We start from the raw sequence: 18,155 nt of genomic DNA, 5'->3' as shown, positions 1-18,155 counted from the left end.
AGTTGAAGGTCTAATTTAAACAAACTTAAAATGTTTTGGTTGTAAAAATATATTAACATTTAAGATATTACTTGAACGTACAATCTCTCTGAGTCCCAGCATTAACCAATGAGACTTATCCATACAGGTAAAGTTTGATTAGGAGAGATTATTATATACCTGGTTGATGAATCGTTTCATTTTTAAGGTTACTGCAATGACGCTATACTCTTGCCTGCAGTGTTTTGTGTAGGAGTGCACAAATGTGTGTGCTCTCCTGTGTGGTGTGTCCTCATTTCAGAAAGTCCTAAGTGGAGCACCCAGCTTTCTGAGGGTCATAAATTTAGATACAATATTCTAGAGACTACTTTATCACCCCAACAAAGTGGTGCAATAATGCTTACTTGTTCGACAGGTTTTGAAAAGTTCTTTATAAATAAAAGGAAACATCATTCTTGAAGAGATAAGATGCTCTTAAGAGATAACATTGTTCTTATCTAACCTGCATTTAGATTTTTTTTTCTTTGAACATAATGTGTGGCTTGCTCTTAAAAACACAAGCAATTTAAGAAATGCGTGTTTACATCGGCCTTTGGGCAACCAAATGATTTCAGATTGAAGATTATGCAAGCTTTCTAGCATGGTGCATTGACCGGTGGGAATACTGTTGTAAAAGGATCGTCGACAATAATTAGGTAGGTTGTGCACAGTTACTGCTACAAGGCAGGCTAGATTTATGATTTCATGTTGTTTGTTCTACATCTGACCCTGTCCAAATGTCCCAGCTAACATTAAGTCTGATTGGGTGTGTTGTTACCTGACAGGAGTGCATTCATTGATCATATTAGCGTTACTTTGTTTGAAACAAGTTATTTAAGCTTCTGTTACTTTTTCATCATCTGGAACCATTCTGTTTGTCTTCTTCTAATCTCTGATACCAACAAAGTATTTTTGCCTTTCAGAAGATATTTTCTCATTTTCCAGCCTTTCTCTGCAGTGGTAATGCATGCAAATCCCACTAGATCATCTGTTTCTGGAAAAAAAAAAAGAAAAAAAAAATGTTGTCTGGCAACAACTGTGCCTTATTCAACATCACTTAAATCCCTTCTCGTTGCAAATCCGATGCTAAAACTTCATCAAGTAATGCAATGAATTGTTGAAATGCAACAATTTATTGCATGTTTAAGCCTGGAAAACATGCTTAAACATGCAATGTTTAAGCATGTTTAAACATTGCATACTTCACAATCACTATTTGTATTGTGAAGTATTTGAAGAGTTGTACCTAATAAGATGGCCAGTGAGTGTATGTCCCTAATGGAGGGAAAATTCCCCCTGTTTGGTCTCTCTTCCTGGAGTGGGACCCCAGTCCTGTATTCTAATCTGAGGCCAAACACAGCTTCCTCCATATATCCGCCACACATGCTCATGCACACAATGATTGTGTATACTCATGCAGGTTGTTACCCTTCACCCTAATACACTATTTTTTTAGTTGCTTAATGCAATAATTTTTGTTTTTTTTAAATGCCCTCTTCTTTTAATGAAGAGGACATTAAACCTCCTGAAACAATTACAAAAAACATGGTGGATACGCCTGTTAAAATAACAAATTTTGCTGAAGTATCAATAAACTAAATTATAACATTTGACACTGGAACTGGAAGGCATTTTAAATATACAAAGTAAATAAAACTGAAACAAATAAAATGAATAATAAAATCTCTAAAACTGTCCTTCAGAAAAAGAGCTAGCACCAAGCTGAAGACTTTTGTCGTCCTGTTTTTAGTCGAGTGAGAAGCTAAAAACTGCAAGTTGTACAAATGAAAGCTAATTTTAATTTATTACATGATAAATGTATTTATTGTGTATTCCAACAGGTTGAATGGTAGCCCATATGTGTTTCTGCTTCTTTGTCCATTGCTCATTAATTATCTTTCACACTTCACACCTACCTTGCTGTAGACTTTTAACTTGTACCTTAAATACTTTTCCCAGGTTCTGCATTAGCCATGGTACCACCCTGCTCTGTCATTAGCTACAGCTGTTCCTCCTGATGTTACTTTGTTGGCGTAGCTGCTAAAGTGTTTGTCTTTGTCGCTATTGATGTTGTTTAGTCTGCTGGAATGGGAAATATTTTTTTTGTGTGTTCCTGGCTGCTTGTCTGGCAAAGTTGGAGGTACTCCTCCTCTTATGTAAGCTTTAACTGCAGTCAGGTTGTTTTGGCCTGTAGAACTTAGAAATTCCTGGACTTGTCCTGGCACTGAAAGTGGACAGCTGAAGCCAGAATGAATGCCGTCCAGGAGTCTGGAATGCTCATAAATATGGAAATGAAAGGAAATTGGTATTAAAGCAAGTTGTGAAATGTAGAGTTCACAGAAATAAGACATATAATTTGTATGAGCTAAACCTGCTCTTCATCCATCAACTCCAACGCTGCGCAGTTTTGCAAAAGTCTTGTAACTGCACTTTAGTGGACGCAGATCTGTGATCAATCACATTTACAAAAATTATCAACTTAATGCTTCTTCTGGTCACCACTTTTGGCAAGAATTCTACTGTAATGTTTGAAAAGAAAGATAATAAAAGAGAATTCATATCAGTTTGGATGGCCAATAGTAGTTGGCTTGGTCACTATGCGCAATAATCAGCAAATCAAACTGGTTTTATGACTTGCACAACGTAAAGTCAGAATTAGGTCAGGTATGATCCTAGATCCAGGTTCTGACTTCACAGCTCTAAGTAATACAGAATTAGAAGCTAGTTAGCATTACGTTACGTTAGCTGCAAGTAATGAAGCTAAAATCCTGAGGTGGCCCTAATAGGAACAAAAAAGAGAAAATTCATGTTATTACATAATTATATATTTTTTTAAACTTTCTTTCATATTGTAATGTTATTCCCTCACCAAAACTTTAATGCATTCTTGAGAAATCTTTGGATATACCATGGTGACCATTCAGGGGTGTATAAGCGCAGATTCCCAGCCAAAATGGGAGACTTGATAGGTATGCTGTGAACAAACACCTGTTGGAACTGCATGTCTGCTGAGCTTATGTTGATATATTCAGGGGTGATGTATTAGCATATTTTCTCATTAAATTTGAACCATTTAAAGCACTTGAAAACACACATTGACAAAAAACACAGCTTTGACTAAATCTTAATTTCTACTTGGAAGTATTACTTTATGGGTGCTTGCTGATTGTTGCATGGTCGTTGAGCTGGTGCTCATCTCTGGCAGTCATTGCTCAAGTTAGGCAGGATACAACCTGGACAGGTTGTCATGGTGTGATGTTGAATAAATAAATAAGAATTAAAAGAAGAAATTGCCTGTTCGTTTTGAGCAGCTGCAACTAAAGTTCTGCAAAATACTGTTTACATTTAGTGGACTCTGCACTTGGCAGCAAGGGGAAGTTTGCTCATATTAAGACAAATAACATGTCTTTTCTGGTGATTTTTACACAATGCTATAAAACTTGATTAAAACTTACCCATGGTTCTGTTTTAAGTTTTGCTTGATATCTTCTACCTTTACTGGCTGTGTGTTCGGTTTGTTGTCTACAGTGATTCAGACTAAGGAATGATTCTTCAATCTCAAACAGATTAAACGGTTGATTAATTCAGATGTCAGGTTGCAAAAAGAAAAGCTGAGTGATGACGACACTTAAAAGAATCTGTGAAGATAAAGACGGACTGTGCATTTTTTGCAGATGATCCATCTCAGGATTGACAGTGTCACAGAGGGAAGGGGAAACCATATATAAATGACCCCTCCACCCACAAATCCCCGCCATTAGTCACAGTCTCCCTCGCTTTCCGGATGCTTTTTTTCTTAATATTCACACTTCTCTTGTTACCACAGAAACACTTAACCTCCTTTTAAAACTGAAAATTTGAAGAAGCTGTCTAACTGCGCGCTGCAGTTGGGTCCTGATTTCACACTCAAATGCAAACACGGTCATTCACACATACTGCAGTAATGAGCTTTAAATTAGCTTGCCGCCTCTCTGTGGGTTTAAAGCCCCTCTGTTCAGTGCACAAGTAAAAATGGAAAGGAAACTGAGTTGGTTTTGACCATACAAGGGGCTGAAATACTTTTGGAAAACACATTTTGTGAGTGGGGAAGTGAATGTCTTTGTTTTATAATCATGACAATCTGACAACATGCAGTTAAAATTTCTATGCACTATAAAAACCTCAGCTCTTCCTCTGGATGAGGAAACCCAGTTTAAGGATGTTTGCCTCCTTCAAAGGATCCAACTGCCTTGTTTTAGCTTGTCAGTGTTTGAGGTCCTGTTGAGGAAATTACCGAGTGGTGAAGGATGAGAAGTTGAAGGAACGTGACTCTGGTGTTGAGCTGTAGACAATGGTCCAATGTTGGTACTGTTTAGGGAAATAAATAAGGTACCAGAGGTAGAAATAATTTGGTGTTAACTTATGGGTTTAATATGGTTTTATCACAGTACTTTGTGGTATGTTGTGTTAATACAAACTATTTTTTTATTTACTTTTTTGAAGAAACTGTGGCTTTGACAGCATTATACAGTTATCATAGTCCCACAAACACAAACACTGCTCTTGAAAAATATTCCTGTTTGTAATACGCCAGTCCAACAAAGAAGTGATTTCTATCACTAAACTGCACACAGCAGCGGCATTTAATCATATTTACTGATGCTCTCATTGAACAGTGGAAATAATAGTAAAATTGACAATCTCGACAATACAGTTATGTGGGGGTTAAACATCATTAATTGGAATTTATCATGACAATACAAGAAATGTATCATGATAAATGATGAACGATACAATAAATGCACAACCCTCACTATACATAAAGAACATTTATCAAATTCTATATTTTTTTTTCCACCTTTTTGTTTTATCACTCTGAATTCCCTTTTCGCCCCAGAAAATGTATCAAACCCCTTAGTTTCTTCCTATGAAATGTGTTTAGTATCATTTCAATCATCAAGGAGTTGAGGCTTTGGGAGCAGCCACAGGTCATCAGATAAGGGGTTTCTGCTGTAGCCTTATGTCCTCAACAGTTCACGCTTGGGCAAGCTGAGGAGTTTTGAAGATCCGTGTGCATGTTTGCTAAGCTTGTGGTGCTCATTATAGAAGGCCTGCGTACGTGTGTGTGTGTGTGTGTGTGTGTGTGTGTGTGTGTGTGTGTGCGTGTGTGTGTGTGTGTGTGTGTATTTCAGAAGAGAGGGAATTGCAGGTGAACCGTTTGGATTCAGACTGAGGTCCTTCGTGGGTCAATGGATCCTCTGACCGTTTGAGAGGGAGGTCATGATTCTTGGGCTCTGTTCTGTTTGTGATGGTCGTCCAGGGGGAATCTATGTAATGGCACTGGTTAGGAAAAAAAGAAGACTGTTAGGACCCCTTCCTGCTGTGACCAGTCCTCGTCTTTATGGGGGGGAAAAACAAATAGTCAACACATTTGCTTTGGTGTATGAGACTGAGGATTGGGTGTCTCGCATGTGTCATTTTGATGACACTCTGTCTGACCTGATTTATTGTAGCCTTTTCCTGTCAACTATGTGACTATTTCAGAGGATGGATCAGTCATCAGCACAAATCAAATTGGTGAATGTAGATTTAAAAAAATAGTCAGACTATTTTTCACAGCAAATATTCTTTTATATCAACTCCTTTTTTTCTGTGTTAAAGTGATGTCAAAGAATAATTCTGTTTTTTTTTTATTCCTTTTTATTATTTCCAAGATTTCCATGAGAAAACTTGCTAAGCCCGGTGGTTGGGTGCTAGCGCAGTCAGTCATCCAGTGGCCCGTTGTGCTTTTGAGTTAAGAAATGTTTAAAGTTGACATGGAATTTTTAAATTTCACTTAATAATCATATGTTATTGAAAGATTGGATGATTAGTACCTAAATACCAACTATAAAGTCTTAAAAAATGCAAACATTTTAAAAAGACTTAAATAAATAATGATTTTCCTAGTGGGGGCACAAGTAGAGCCTGGTGGCCCGCCAGGCTTATAAAACACTGGAGGAAACCCCGATTTCAGTTCCCTAAACTCCAAACAGTAAACTTTTACCTTTTCTTAATTCTTGTAATATGAGTGCAATTCCATTTTGCTTTCTGTAACATTTTGGGTGTTTTGTAAGTTGGACTAAAATTGAAGCAAGGCTCAATGCAAAAGAAACGCATAAAGGACATTCTCATCAAAGCAGCTAATGCTTTATTAACATCATTTTGAGTAATATATCGACATTAGCCCATCTTTAAATCCTACAAGGTTTTTGAGCTGCAACTTTATTGAGTTTAATCATAAAAAAAAGCTTTCTTTCTTTGGCCGCCTTCTTTTTGGGAATGTTTTATGATCATCCTGTGCTGGTGTTTCTCTATTCTGCAACACAAAAAGCAGTCCAGTTTCTCTCAGTGGATGAGGAGCTTTTGTCCAAGCCGACTCGCAGCCTATTGATCACTCATAACCCCCTCTCCTTCTGGTGAAGTGTGGATCAGTGTGCAGCCCATGCAGTTGTGCAGCAGCAGCAAGAGTTCAGCTGCTCTCAGTGTGTGCAACAAATACACCTAAAAACCTTTTCTTGCTGTGCAAACTTTTAGGCAGAAATCTAAAAGTTCAGCTTAAGCCTCATCTGACTTCAAATGAAATGGCAAAATCTCACAAAGACAAATGAACTAAAATAAGAAGCGAAGAATGCACAAATTGTGGGACTCCCGTCTTCTTGTAATTTGCTGCACTAGAACGAGAGGAGGAGCCAGGGGGAGGGGAATACACAGCAGGGAGGGGAGCATGAGAGAGCAGAGGCCATTCACTATGACACACACATGCACACACTCCAATGCAAACACATGAATACTTTGAGACACACACATGCACGCTGTGGATGCAGGGGAGAGGGAGGGAAGGAGAGAAGCTTTTAGAGATAGAAGCAGGCAGAGGAGATCCTTGGCAAGCTAAAGAGGGCGAAAGAAAAGACCTGGAGGAGTCAGTTCAGAAGAAAACCTTTCTATTTAGGACCAGACCGCAACTTCTAGAAAAGAAAATCACAATGCTTTGGAGAGTTAAGAAAATCTGAGGATTTTTTTTTTTCCCCTGGAACTTCTAGGAATACTTTTTTGTAAAAGTCTGGATATGTGACCTTCTGTGGAAATCCTGTTTCCTTCTGAACTTTCTCGCCATCACTTTTGAGAAACCTTTTGTCATCATTTCATCTGAAGAAGGGTCAAGCCACAATGCCTACTGGTAAGAACGGAAATGTCCAGCTACAAAATATGCATTTCTTTTCTTAAATGGCTATCAACATGTTTCTGTTGTGATGTGACTTGATTTCTATGCCTGACATTTTGCTTTAATAGTTGTACATTTCTTCACTATATTAAATTTTGCTGTCACAATATCGCCCTAAGTGCATAATTTTTGTGAACTATTTTATTTTTTAACATATCTTAAACATGTTGCTTCCCTCTTGCTGCATGTTGAGATGCCATTCAGCAGCCTGTGACCTAATTTAGAGCCTCAAAGGGCAGCAGCTGGCAGCAGGCTGCAAATGGGTATGAAGCAGAAAAGAAGAGGAGGGGGAATAATTACTTTTTAGCGCAAAGTCTTTGGTTTTGAGGTGCTGGAGACAATGGAGTACTCCGTATTTCTCCTCCCACTCTGCATGTCCGTGGGGAGGGAAGGGTGCCCATCCAAAACACATAAGTGCACATGGCTCGGGGGGGGGAGGCGGGTGGTGATGAGATCCCTTAAAAGTTCCTACTTTTAGAGTCTCTCACCTGAGGGGCCACGGATGACACCCTACAGCTCCAGCTGAATAAGACTTTTTTGTTGTTGTTTTTTCCATTCAGAAATTTAGGCTAGCACGCCACAGTCTCAAGCAAGACTGAAGGGTGTGAACAGCAAGCGTATCATGGGTGTCCCGTGGGCGAGTACAAGGCTGTGGGTGTCTGAAAATAGGGACAGCATGCGGGTGGATTCTTCTCCCACAGCTACTCGACTGTAACTACACTGCACATTCCTGAGTGGTGTCTCTGTGGTGTCAAAAACACAAAGACATCTTTGGACGCTTTATTTTTCATAGGGGGTTTTATATTTTAAATGTGTTGCGGCTTTCTTGAGTGTGTTCTCTTTATTATGTGAAAATGTTGTTGTTAATTAGTCCACTAGCTGCACGCATGTGTTTGCTTAGGTTTTATGAGGCAATGAAAGTCCATATTTATGTTAAAGGGATAGCGCAGTGAGATGGAGTTGTGTTAAACTGTAACAATCAGTTAATACCTTACCTACAGTGGATAACTCTCATAATGACTTTGTTTAATGTAAATTCATAGTTTTTGGATCAGAAGGCTGAAACTGACAAGTAGTCTTAGTTGCCAAAATCAAGGGGACCCCAAATTTCAGAAACATCCAATTATTTTATGCTAACACTATGAACCATTAAACCTTTGATTTGCAATGGACGGTGAGTTAAAAGCAAGCTAATATTTACACAGGAAATGGTTTGGAGGCAGTATGCCACCAATAATCTTCCTGTGTAAAACATGTTCTGAGAATGATGCATATAAAGTGTCGCAAGTTTGACATAAATAGTAAAGTGTAAAAATAAAAAATATGATTGAGCATTGTTTTATTTTAATTTTTCCTTTTACATCGGAGATTTTCTGTGATACTTTGCATATTCCAATCTCAATGTGTTTTATGCAGGACGCTCATTGGTGGCACACCGCCTCCAACCTCATTGTGAATAATCACCAACTTCTGTGTAAATAAAGATTTAAAAGGTCACAAGGCGATGTTTTCATAACTTTGCACTTTTGAAACTGGAGTTAAGACATTAGGCATCTGATTTGATCTTAGCCCCTCTTGGACTAGCCCTTAGCTGCAGTTAATATGGATTTATAATAAATCAAAATGCAAGGAGAGCAATATACTGCAGATAATTAACTGCTTATAAATAGAAACTAACTTTAAACATCCCAAACCTGTGCGCATATTTACTGTAAACGTCTAGTGGTTATGATGAGTGTTTATACTTCAGGAGACAAATGTAGTTGTTAATTGGTGCACCAGGTGTGCACTTTGTTTACTTTGGTTTATATTAGAGCCTTTTTAAGCATGTTTACTCTTCTACCTCCTCTTGCTTTGCTCCAGCAATTCATGCAACATTTGCATTGAGTATATTCCCCAAACCCGCACATTTCTTTGTTGGTCTAGCAGTAAGTTCAGTGGAAACCCCGCCTCGTTTCCAATCTTATGTTTCACCCCTCTGTCTGTATGTGTCTAACCTCTGGACCCTGCGTTCGTCTGCCTCTCCTCGCTGCATTAATTGGGCTGCAGTGTGAAATCCAGAGCGACACTTTAAGGTCTTTAGCGTCAGTTGCGATCAAGGCTAGGTCTCTATTAGAAATGGGGACAGATCTGAAGTGGAATATGCAGAAAATGGGAAGTCGAAGATTGATGAGGTTTCAGAGCGTAAAATTGTTGTGCTATTAAAGTTCAATTTTTAGGATGTACTTTTATAAAGTTAGTGGTTCCCTGGGTAGATTGGTTGGGCTGAAGCAAAAGGCAGATTTCAGAAAAAAAATGTTGAGTGGGAAATGGGGAAAAAAGGGAAAAATATGGGAGTGGGTGGTGTTTGACCTTCGGCCTTCTTTCTCATCTTTTCTTCCTACTTTCATTCCTATGGGACATCTACCCCTCATTCCTCGCTCTTACTCGCAGTTACTCATGTCCCCAAGGTTAAAGACGCTGCCAAAGTGAACACAAAAGCGACGGCATTGCAACTGGTTTCGGTTTTCCGTTCAGAGTTCTTGAGTTTCTAGTAAGAAGTACACAGGATGGTCAAAGATTGAGTTGCCATCTGGAAGGCATACCGTATAATAAACAAAATCTTGCAAGCAACTTTGAGTAATGTGCAGTCAAATCCTGTCTCGTCCTCACACTTTTTGTTTTTTTGTCAGGATCCCTTCTTTTCTTGCAAAGGCTGGTTGAAAATTTAAGGATGGTCCTGTACTTAAGAGTAAATCCATTTGGTGTTTAAACAGCTGTCAGAAAGATGCTGTTGGGAACTGCTTATAATGGGAAGCTCGGCCAATCACAGTGTTCAAATATGCATATCTCTTGCAAAAGCAACCAAGTCGCAACCATCATTGGGAGAAATAAAAATGGAAATCTTATTGTTTGACCACCTTTTTATTTAATTTACTTTACTTTGGTTAAAATTGCAGTAAATAGCTTTTTATGAGTTTTTTTTGTGGAGACTGTATGTTTTTATGTCTCATAAGCTTGGAAAGCAAAAAGAGCCTGAGGAGAGGGAAAAAAAACAAAAAAAAAACTTCACCTAAATGTGAACATGGGCCGTGGTGGTCAGTACCCACATTATGTACAGGTTGGCCAATGGTTATTTTCCTAAATAGAAAAGAACAGGCATGGTCTGACTGAAAGGAATGTCTGGTGGAAGCTGAATTGTGAAGTTGGCAGGGTTCCTGTCGAGAAATACCAGATGTGTTTTAAGTTTCATAACAAAATATGTTGATGGTGAAAAAGAATGACAGGAAGGGATGAAGAAAAGGATCGGAAGTCAGTTTATGACTGATTGTGAGTGGTATGTGTGAGCGTATTATAAAGGTGTGAGTGAGCAAGGTGGGATAATTTATGGAAATTACTGTGAGGGAAAGTCATTTAACTTGTTGGTGTGGTTAATGTCTTGGCCTCTCTCCACTAAGATGCAGCTCAGAACTATGGTCTTGTTTTCTCTGATGCGTTGCACTCTGCTGCATGTGCAAATTAATCTTCATAAAAAGCTGTTGGATTACTTCAGTGTTTGGCTAGCTTTGGCTGTTGGTGTTTGGTAAAATCAAATGTTTAATTAGAAAGACTAATAGAGGTTTTGTCATATGTTTCTATTCTGTTTTATGAGTGCAACTGCAACAAAGAGGAACACATTTTAGTCATTCAGAAAAACCACCATCAATAAGTAGTGACTGGGATTTTCCTGCAGGCTGAAAGGTTTTTGGAAACTGCCTGTTTGTCTTTGAAGAATTTAATTTAAGTGATGTTTGAAGTCGCTGCAACATCTGAAGACAACTACACAAATTTCACTATAAAACTTTTGGTCTTTTCCATGACTGTCATAGAAGCTCAAATCAGAATCCAAATAATTTAAAATGTTCTTGCAATAAAATCTAGATCAAAACGCTTGTACAATGGTAATGTCCCAGTATTTCAAATCGGAAATTGAGTGTCTTCTAGCGTTTTGCTTCCTGAAATGGCATGAAAATAGTGAGCAGCTTGAAGGTTCATGAGAAGATCAGGGTGGTTGCATCTGAAATGTTTTTCTTCCATATTGTTACCCTTTGTTTATAGAAAATCAGTTTCACTCTTAGTTTTCTTGCAGTGTAGCTAGAGTGAAATGGGGATCTAATTACTGCATTTAGTTCTCAGAAAGGTGCCAAATGCTGTTGTGTGTGGAATGGACATTTTTAGCTTAAATTATATTAAAAGCTTATATCTTTAGTCTTTTTTTTTTTTTTACTTTGACACAAAATAATTTCTGTAAATGTATCTTTTTATAACAATTACGGTGCTTTGAGGATGTGTACCGAAGTTGAAATTTGAATTGGAAAAAGTCTGCGTTTAACAAGCACCCACTAGGTTTATTTTTAATGTGGGCTGTGAATACATAAAATGTAGTAAAGATGACTGATATATGAACGATTTAGTAGTGTTTCAGATTATCTTTAAAACAAGGGTCCGGTGCATTCATTTTCTCTATTCTGACAAATCAGGAGAATTCATTGTCTTAATACGTCTAGCACTTAGCCACAACAACAACTACCATGACTGATTTGTGCAAAAGTAATTTTAATCCTAAAGTGCAGACCAAAGTAGTGATGAGAGCTCTCAGCTGCACAATGCACAAGGTTACCATAAGGCTCCTCACAGTTTCATCTTGTGCCCAAATGTCTCCTGTGGATCATTTCCATATATTTCTAACCCTGTGGTTCTTTGGGCATTTACAATGCAAATTCAGCACAGACCTTTGTGCATACAAGTTCAGGACATGTTACTTCATTTGCTCCACGTCTGTCTCTGTAATGCATTTGTCTGCCTCTAAAATGTTTCCTGTCTTGCTCTTTCATTTGAGTCTCTTGATGTAGCCAAACCAAGTGGGTATCTTCTCAAGTGGCAACCCTTACAGGATGAAGTTCCCTTCTTTGATATTCTATGGACTGTGTTTTCTTGCCAAGGGATCCTCCCTGGGAATCACATGTTGGAGTTGTTGCTAGAGCCACCATGCTACAGATTGTCAGTGTGTTTTTCCTGCTGGAACCTGGTGATTAAGGAAGCCACTTGACTTCAAATAAGCACTGGGAACAGTTTTTGCTCTGACATTTTGTGTATATAGTAATGTTTTTACGGAACAGCTTCACAGTTTAAAAGACTGCATGAGATGGGTATTACAAAGCACTCTTAGAGCTTTTTTGAGCTACTTGTGAGGCCCCCGGGGCCGTAAATAGAGAGCAGTGCTCTCAGCTGTTTGCTTACCACTTCACAACAAAGAGCACTTCAGGTGGCTGTAAAGAGTACGACTGAAGTGAACCAGTTAAATTTAGCATGAGTCATTAAACTTGGCTGGACTGGTAGGGAGGCTTGTCCGGCTGACTTGCACCAGTGGAAAGGAAATCACTGCGCTTCTGTTTGCAGATCTACAACTGATTAGTTTTGCGAGTCTGTGTGTTGTGAAGGCCCTTTTTGGTGTATATACGTTGACCAGTCTTGATGAGAATTGCTAACAATGATGATGAAAATGACAGTGACTTTTCTAAGCAAGAAGATTTTATCATAGAAATGTCCATAGACTGTTTGGGAGCTTTGAACGTTAATTATGTGCACGCTTTAAAAATCCATGACTACAGGCCGAACTTGCACACGTCAACAGTAACGACGCCTGCAGGTGTGAAATGTGATGTTTCTCTTAAGAAACCCTGCTGTTATATAACAACAACCAAGATGTTTATCTCTTTATCTGGAGACATCAGTCTCATGTTTAGTCAAAGCGACAGGCTTTTTATATGGAGAAAACAATGTTTTTTTGTGATCATGAGATAATGACGGCAAGAAACTGAGACTGTTTTGTGTAAAACTCGGTTGTATCGTTCAGCATCACTGCAGTCACGTGTAATTGTTTTCGGCAATGCTCCTTAATGCAATATAATCAAAATCAGCTTCTACATGCCCCTCTTAATGTATGATAAAGAAGTAATAGTTTTGTTTTTTAGTGATGTCACACTGAATTATTCGCATAACAAAAACAAACTAGAATTGCAAGCAGTTAAAAAAAAAAAGGGGGGTGCAAGCCCTGCTTAACAAGTCTGCCCACCTCCCTCCTCATGCTGTGTTGTGCTGGTAACATCGTCCCTGCCCCAAGTTGGTTGGCTGGGTGGTTGCCACCAGGATAAATATAGTCCTCTACAAACTACAGTATGCTTTTCAGACTCACTACACCATAAAAAGCAAAGAAATGTTAAATACAGTTTGAATATGATGCCAGAAATTAACCAGTCTTGCAAAAAAATTATTGGATTGATTTAAAAGCTCTCAATGAGAGTTAGACTTCTTATTTTTAGCAACCCCTGACCTTCAATCTTCTGTTTGTATTATTTTTCATATTTGATTAACATTCTAAAAATAACAGCTAAACTCCATTCTGACAGAGGCCTATGGCCATTTATTAGAACTGTAATGTCAACATTGTGCTAAAATGTTAAATGAATTGACTAAAAATACAGAAATTGTTTAAAGACGTCATTTATACAAGCCATTTCTAAATTTGATATTTTTTCATACTAAATATGGCTTCTATCTGGTCATGCACAAACTTTCTTCTAAATCAGTTTGTTTAATGCAGTAATCTTTTTAAGTATATGGAGTGGAAAGATTATTACTTCTGTCACTGTCACTTACTATATTTAAGTTAAATAAACTCTAGAGAAAAGTCCACATACTTGACCAACATAATTTCCTTGTGGCTTCTCATAAAACATTTCTTTTAATCCATTTGCACACATTATAATAATCAAAATAAATGCTTCAGCTTTTTGTATTCTGTGTTTACCGTTTGCCAGTCTTCCGTCTGTTTCTTTCTGGCTGTCGGTGTTTGCCTTTTAGCTGAGCCTAATGTCGAACATATGCAATCCTCGCTCTTTGTTTGAGTTCAATGAAAGCCAGAGATTGATGCCAGGTTGCTCAGACACTCGCTGTATTCACTCTCTCTCTCCTTTGGCAGGAGACACCGACCTCGCACACAATCTTTAATCCTCACGTGCACATGCAGAGACAAACGACGCGCACACACTCACACATGCACAGAGCAGAAACAGTCCCTGCCTGCATACTTAGGACCATAATTAGAGATAATTTACATGGATCAAGTTGAAAATAATCTGGATAGCAGGTAACTAAATCCTGGTCATCCTTATTCTGTGCTTGTGTATGTGTGCGTTGAGGTCAGACTGGGTGATGTGTGAGAGGGGAAAATGGCCTGTTCACCCAGGAAACGGACAGGGCGTGCCTCAAACATGAAGCTGAAGGGTGGGAATGAAGAGCAGGGCAAACATAAGATGGGGCAACATCTCTGTGGTGTTTGGGTTTTTTGTGTGCTCACACTTTAGTCTGCATGTGCAGGATTCAGATTTGTACGCTCTACCTAGTTGAACGTACAACTAGGTAGAACCATTGGTGATAGAGCCATCAAATAATCAGCTTTGGTATAGATTGCAGAATAAATCATTTCTTGTGAAACGTGCACTGAAAGATTTGTCAAACGGCAAAGGAAATGGGTATTTGCCTGTTAAAGTCATGGAGTGCAATTTAATCTGTCTCTTTGTGCATTGTGTGCATGAAAGCAGAATGTGGCTTACTGAAAAGCCACGTCTGTTTGTGTTTGTGTGCGTTGTTGATTCACTCCATAGATTTGTTGTTCTTTCTGATCTTTAATTGTTAGAAAGTGGGTCAGGGCTGAGGTTTGAACATTTGGAGGACACAAAAACAAGCAGTAAATCCTTTTCAAACTTGTCAGAGGGAAACTAACACTTCATCCCACTTAAGTCTTGAGACACTGGAGTTCCTTCCTGCTTTTCTTGGCAGGGGAATAGAACTATAAAGAATCCTGAATCATTATCCATCCATCCATTTTCTGTACTCCCTTGTCCCTTAGTCGGGACCAGGGTCTGGAGAGGTGCTGGTGCCCATCGCCAGCGAACGTTTCGGTCGAGAAGCATGGTACACCCTGGACAGGTCGCCAGTCTGTCGTAGTCTGAATCATTATCTGTAAAATAGTTCAGGTTTTTACTAGAAAGTCTCTGTTTATTTTTGGTTTGCTCTAACTTATAGCATCATAATGGATTTGGGTTCAGCTTCTTAATATTTGTGTTGAGTCCAGTCCGTGATCTGCTTATCAGAGACCAGTCCAAGTGGAAAACAGGCATTGCTGTGGCAAAATGATGGGGTGTTTTGAAAAGCGGGTAGGGAGCTGGATTCTTTGAGCTTGTCCTCAGTTTCACGTTTCATGTTTTGAACCTGAACCTGTGATCTCAAATGCTTTGAAGTGAGAAAGGTTGAGCTGGTGCTGCTGGCATTGATAATCTTCCTGGGTGTCGCTGTTGGCACAACACAGCAGCTGCTGGTACACCAGTAACGGCCTTTTTGAGAAGTGATTTCTGTTTTAAAACATTGAATTTTGAAGTTTACTTCAGTTAGACTGACTGTAATGGCCGTTGGAGGTTGGTAAACGGTATTTTAACGTATTTCTACAAACGGACTCTGTTGTGAACCAGTTCAACACAGGCTAGATGCCAGAGAGACTACTGTAGGGGCACATAACTTTGAAATAGAGCTTTCATTCATAACATGGGTTGCTCTTAGCATGCAGTGTTCAAGCAAATCATCACCCATACACTTATTTGGTAAAACAAATTAGAATTCAGAAATGTTTGGTCTCCTTCATGTTTATTTTCTAGGTGGGGTGGCGACTGTAGACTTTTTTTTTTTTTTTTTGTAAAAGAAAAACACTTTTGGAGAGATTTATGGTAGCTCTCCAAGTGGCCCACATATGGTGGGTGGTCAGTGTAAACGTCCGTTAACTGTGGTCAGGAATGAGGATGCTAAACAGAGGCCCTGTAAAGATGTTTAAGTAGCACTTGCAGTTACAGAGAGGGATTCATATTAGCACTGGTACTGTTTTTTTATTTAATTTGAATATTAAATGTGTTTGTTGGGCCTCAATATATGTTGTTTTTTAGATTTTGAGAGGTTTTTGTCCAATAAAATTTTAGACTTATAACATGCAATAATACCCTCCTCATGAAGGAGCTCTGATGTTGTAAGCAATGTATTTATAGAGCCTCCCCACTGGTAAATTCACAATGAGTTAACTTTTCATAAAGAATAATCTGATCACTACCCTCTGTATCAAAACAATAGAGCTTTATATATATATATTTCTAATCTTGGTGTACTATTCCTGGAATTAAGAGCAAAATAGGTTTTTTTTTAGTTGTTTTTAGTTGTCCTTGACAACTTTTTAGTTGTCCTTGACAACTAAAACCTACCTCTTGCTTTACTGTTTAAAGAGCAAATATATGAAACTAAAATTTTAACCTCAACTAAAAAGTTAAACGATGCAACTTACACAGATTTCTTTCTGTAAAACCTGAACTAGACATTTGGTCTTATATCACATGGTTGTGTGACATCACATCCTGTTGGTTGTTAAGCTGGCTTAAACTTCAAAACAGTGACAGGAATATAACTGCTGCTTTTGTGATAATTCCCAGATTTATCCTAATCCATATAATATGAACAGCAACATTGATCTATGATGTTGCACAGTTGCCATTTTTCAGTCTGCACAGTCCGCAAAGGTTTCACCAAAGCCTGCAACTGGATAAATAAGAAAAATGCTTGGCCTTTAGACTTAAATCTAATGTTCTTTTTTTCTGATTTTTTCTCTTTAGACGATAGCTACCTGCCTGATGTGCTGCCTCCTCTTCCCGAAGTCCCGGACTCCGGCTCAGACCTGAGCTCCGTTGACATCCCAGCACGCTGCCTCCGCAACCCGGCCTTCCGCCACGCCTCCTCGCGTTATTGCTCCGCCATCAGCATGGACTCCTCTCCTGACAGCGCCGAACGACCCATCAGCTACAGCTCCACGTCCTCCTCCGCCTCCTCCAGGGACAGCCACTGCTCTTTGGGCAGCCGTTCAACTCTTGTCGCGGTCCCTCAGTGTAACCCCGTCACCCCTGACCGGGACTCCGGGGCGATTCGATTGGAACTGGTCCCGGCCAGGCAGCTGGGATGCGAAGAGGAATATGAGGGAAACAATGGAGACGGCAGCAGACAGACTGCTACAGAACATTTACAACCTAAGTTGAGTCCAGAAGTACAAGAAAAGATGAGCCCGGTGCAGGGACCCAGGACGTATGTGGACCGGGTGGTGCAGGAGATTCTGGACACAGAGAGAACCTACGTTCAGGATCTGCGCAGCATCGTAGAGGTAAACTAGTGCTTATTTGTAACATCATACATAAATTAATTCAAAGTTCTTTATGGAAAAAACAAAAGGACAGAGATATGACACATTCAGAATGTGAAATACATCAGAAGAACATTGAAAAACAAATAGACGTCACATAAAGATAAACCCTAAAATGAAAGTTAAAGACATGATGGAAATGATGAAGTTATATTTGATCTATCCAGAAAAGATGATGCCTCTCTGATGACCTGAGAAGCCTAAATGGTACATACATGGCTAGAAATTCTGACTCCGTACTGAAACCCAACACAATTCAGAGCTGTAGACATCAACAAGACCTTAAATCTGTCCTTTTACAAACGGGGAGCCAGGGGAGTGATTTGTGGCCCGTTGAAATATGATCCAGGTTTCAGTAACTTTAGTAGATAAAGCTCAAGTTGCCATAGCACTCTAAAGTTGTATGTCATCAGCATATATTTTAAGAGATATGGTGCTCTATGGTGTTTTTGAAATGATCTACTTTGAAAATAAATGAGAAGGCCAACGATGATTTATTCACGTTTTATACTTTTAATGTTTACAATATAAAATATGGTAGGTTTCCTTTAAATAGTAAGAATAAATTCGCTTAAAAAAAAAAAATAT

At 38.9% G+C, this 18,155-nt stretch overlaps 1 protein-coding gene across 2 annotated transcripts in view; it reads left to right on the top strand.

The window, feature by feature from the left end:
* LOC103457475 (pleckstrin homology domain-containing family G member 1) overlaps positions 1 to 18,155 on the top strand; it is a 43,080-nt gene that overhangs the window by 684 nt on the left and 24,241 nt on the right. The window contains exons 1-2 of one of the 2 annotated variants that reach the window (XM_017302328.1): positions 6,824 to 7,216; positions 16,990 to 17,528. In XM_017302328.1, the coding sequence (XP_017157817.1) occupies positions 7,207 to 7,216; positions 16,990 to 17,528 (549 nt within the window). In that variant the 5' untranslated portion in view covers positions 6,824 to 7,206. Of the gene's footprint in view, positions 1 to 6,823; positions 7,217 to 16,989; positions 17,529 to 18,155 lie in introns of those variants that run through there. The other variant, XM_008397624.2, reaches the window with a different exon arrangement.

Source organism: Poecilia reticulata, linkage group LG21, assembly GCF_000633615.1.
Source record: "Poecilia reticulata strain Guanapo linkage group LG21, Guppy_female_1.0+MT, whole genome shotgun sequence".
NCBI classification, from domain to species: domain Eukaryota; kingdom Metazoa; phylum Chordata; class Actinopteri; order Cyprinodontiformes; family Poeciliidae; genus Poecilia; species Poecilia reticulata.
The sequence above is the reverse complement of the archived record's forward strand: the minus strand, read 5'-3'. Positions and strand labels throughout refer to the sequence as shown.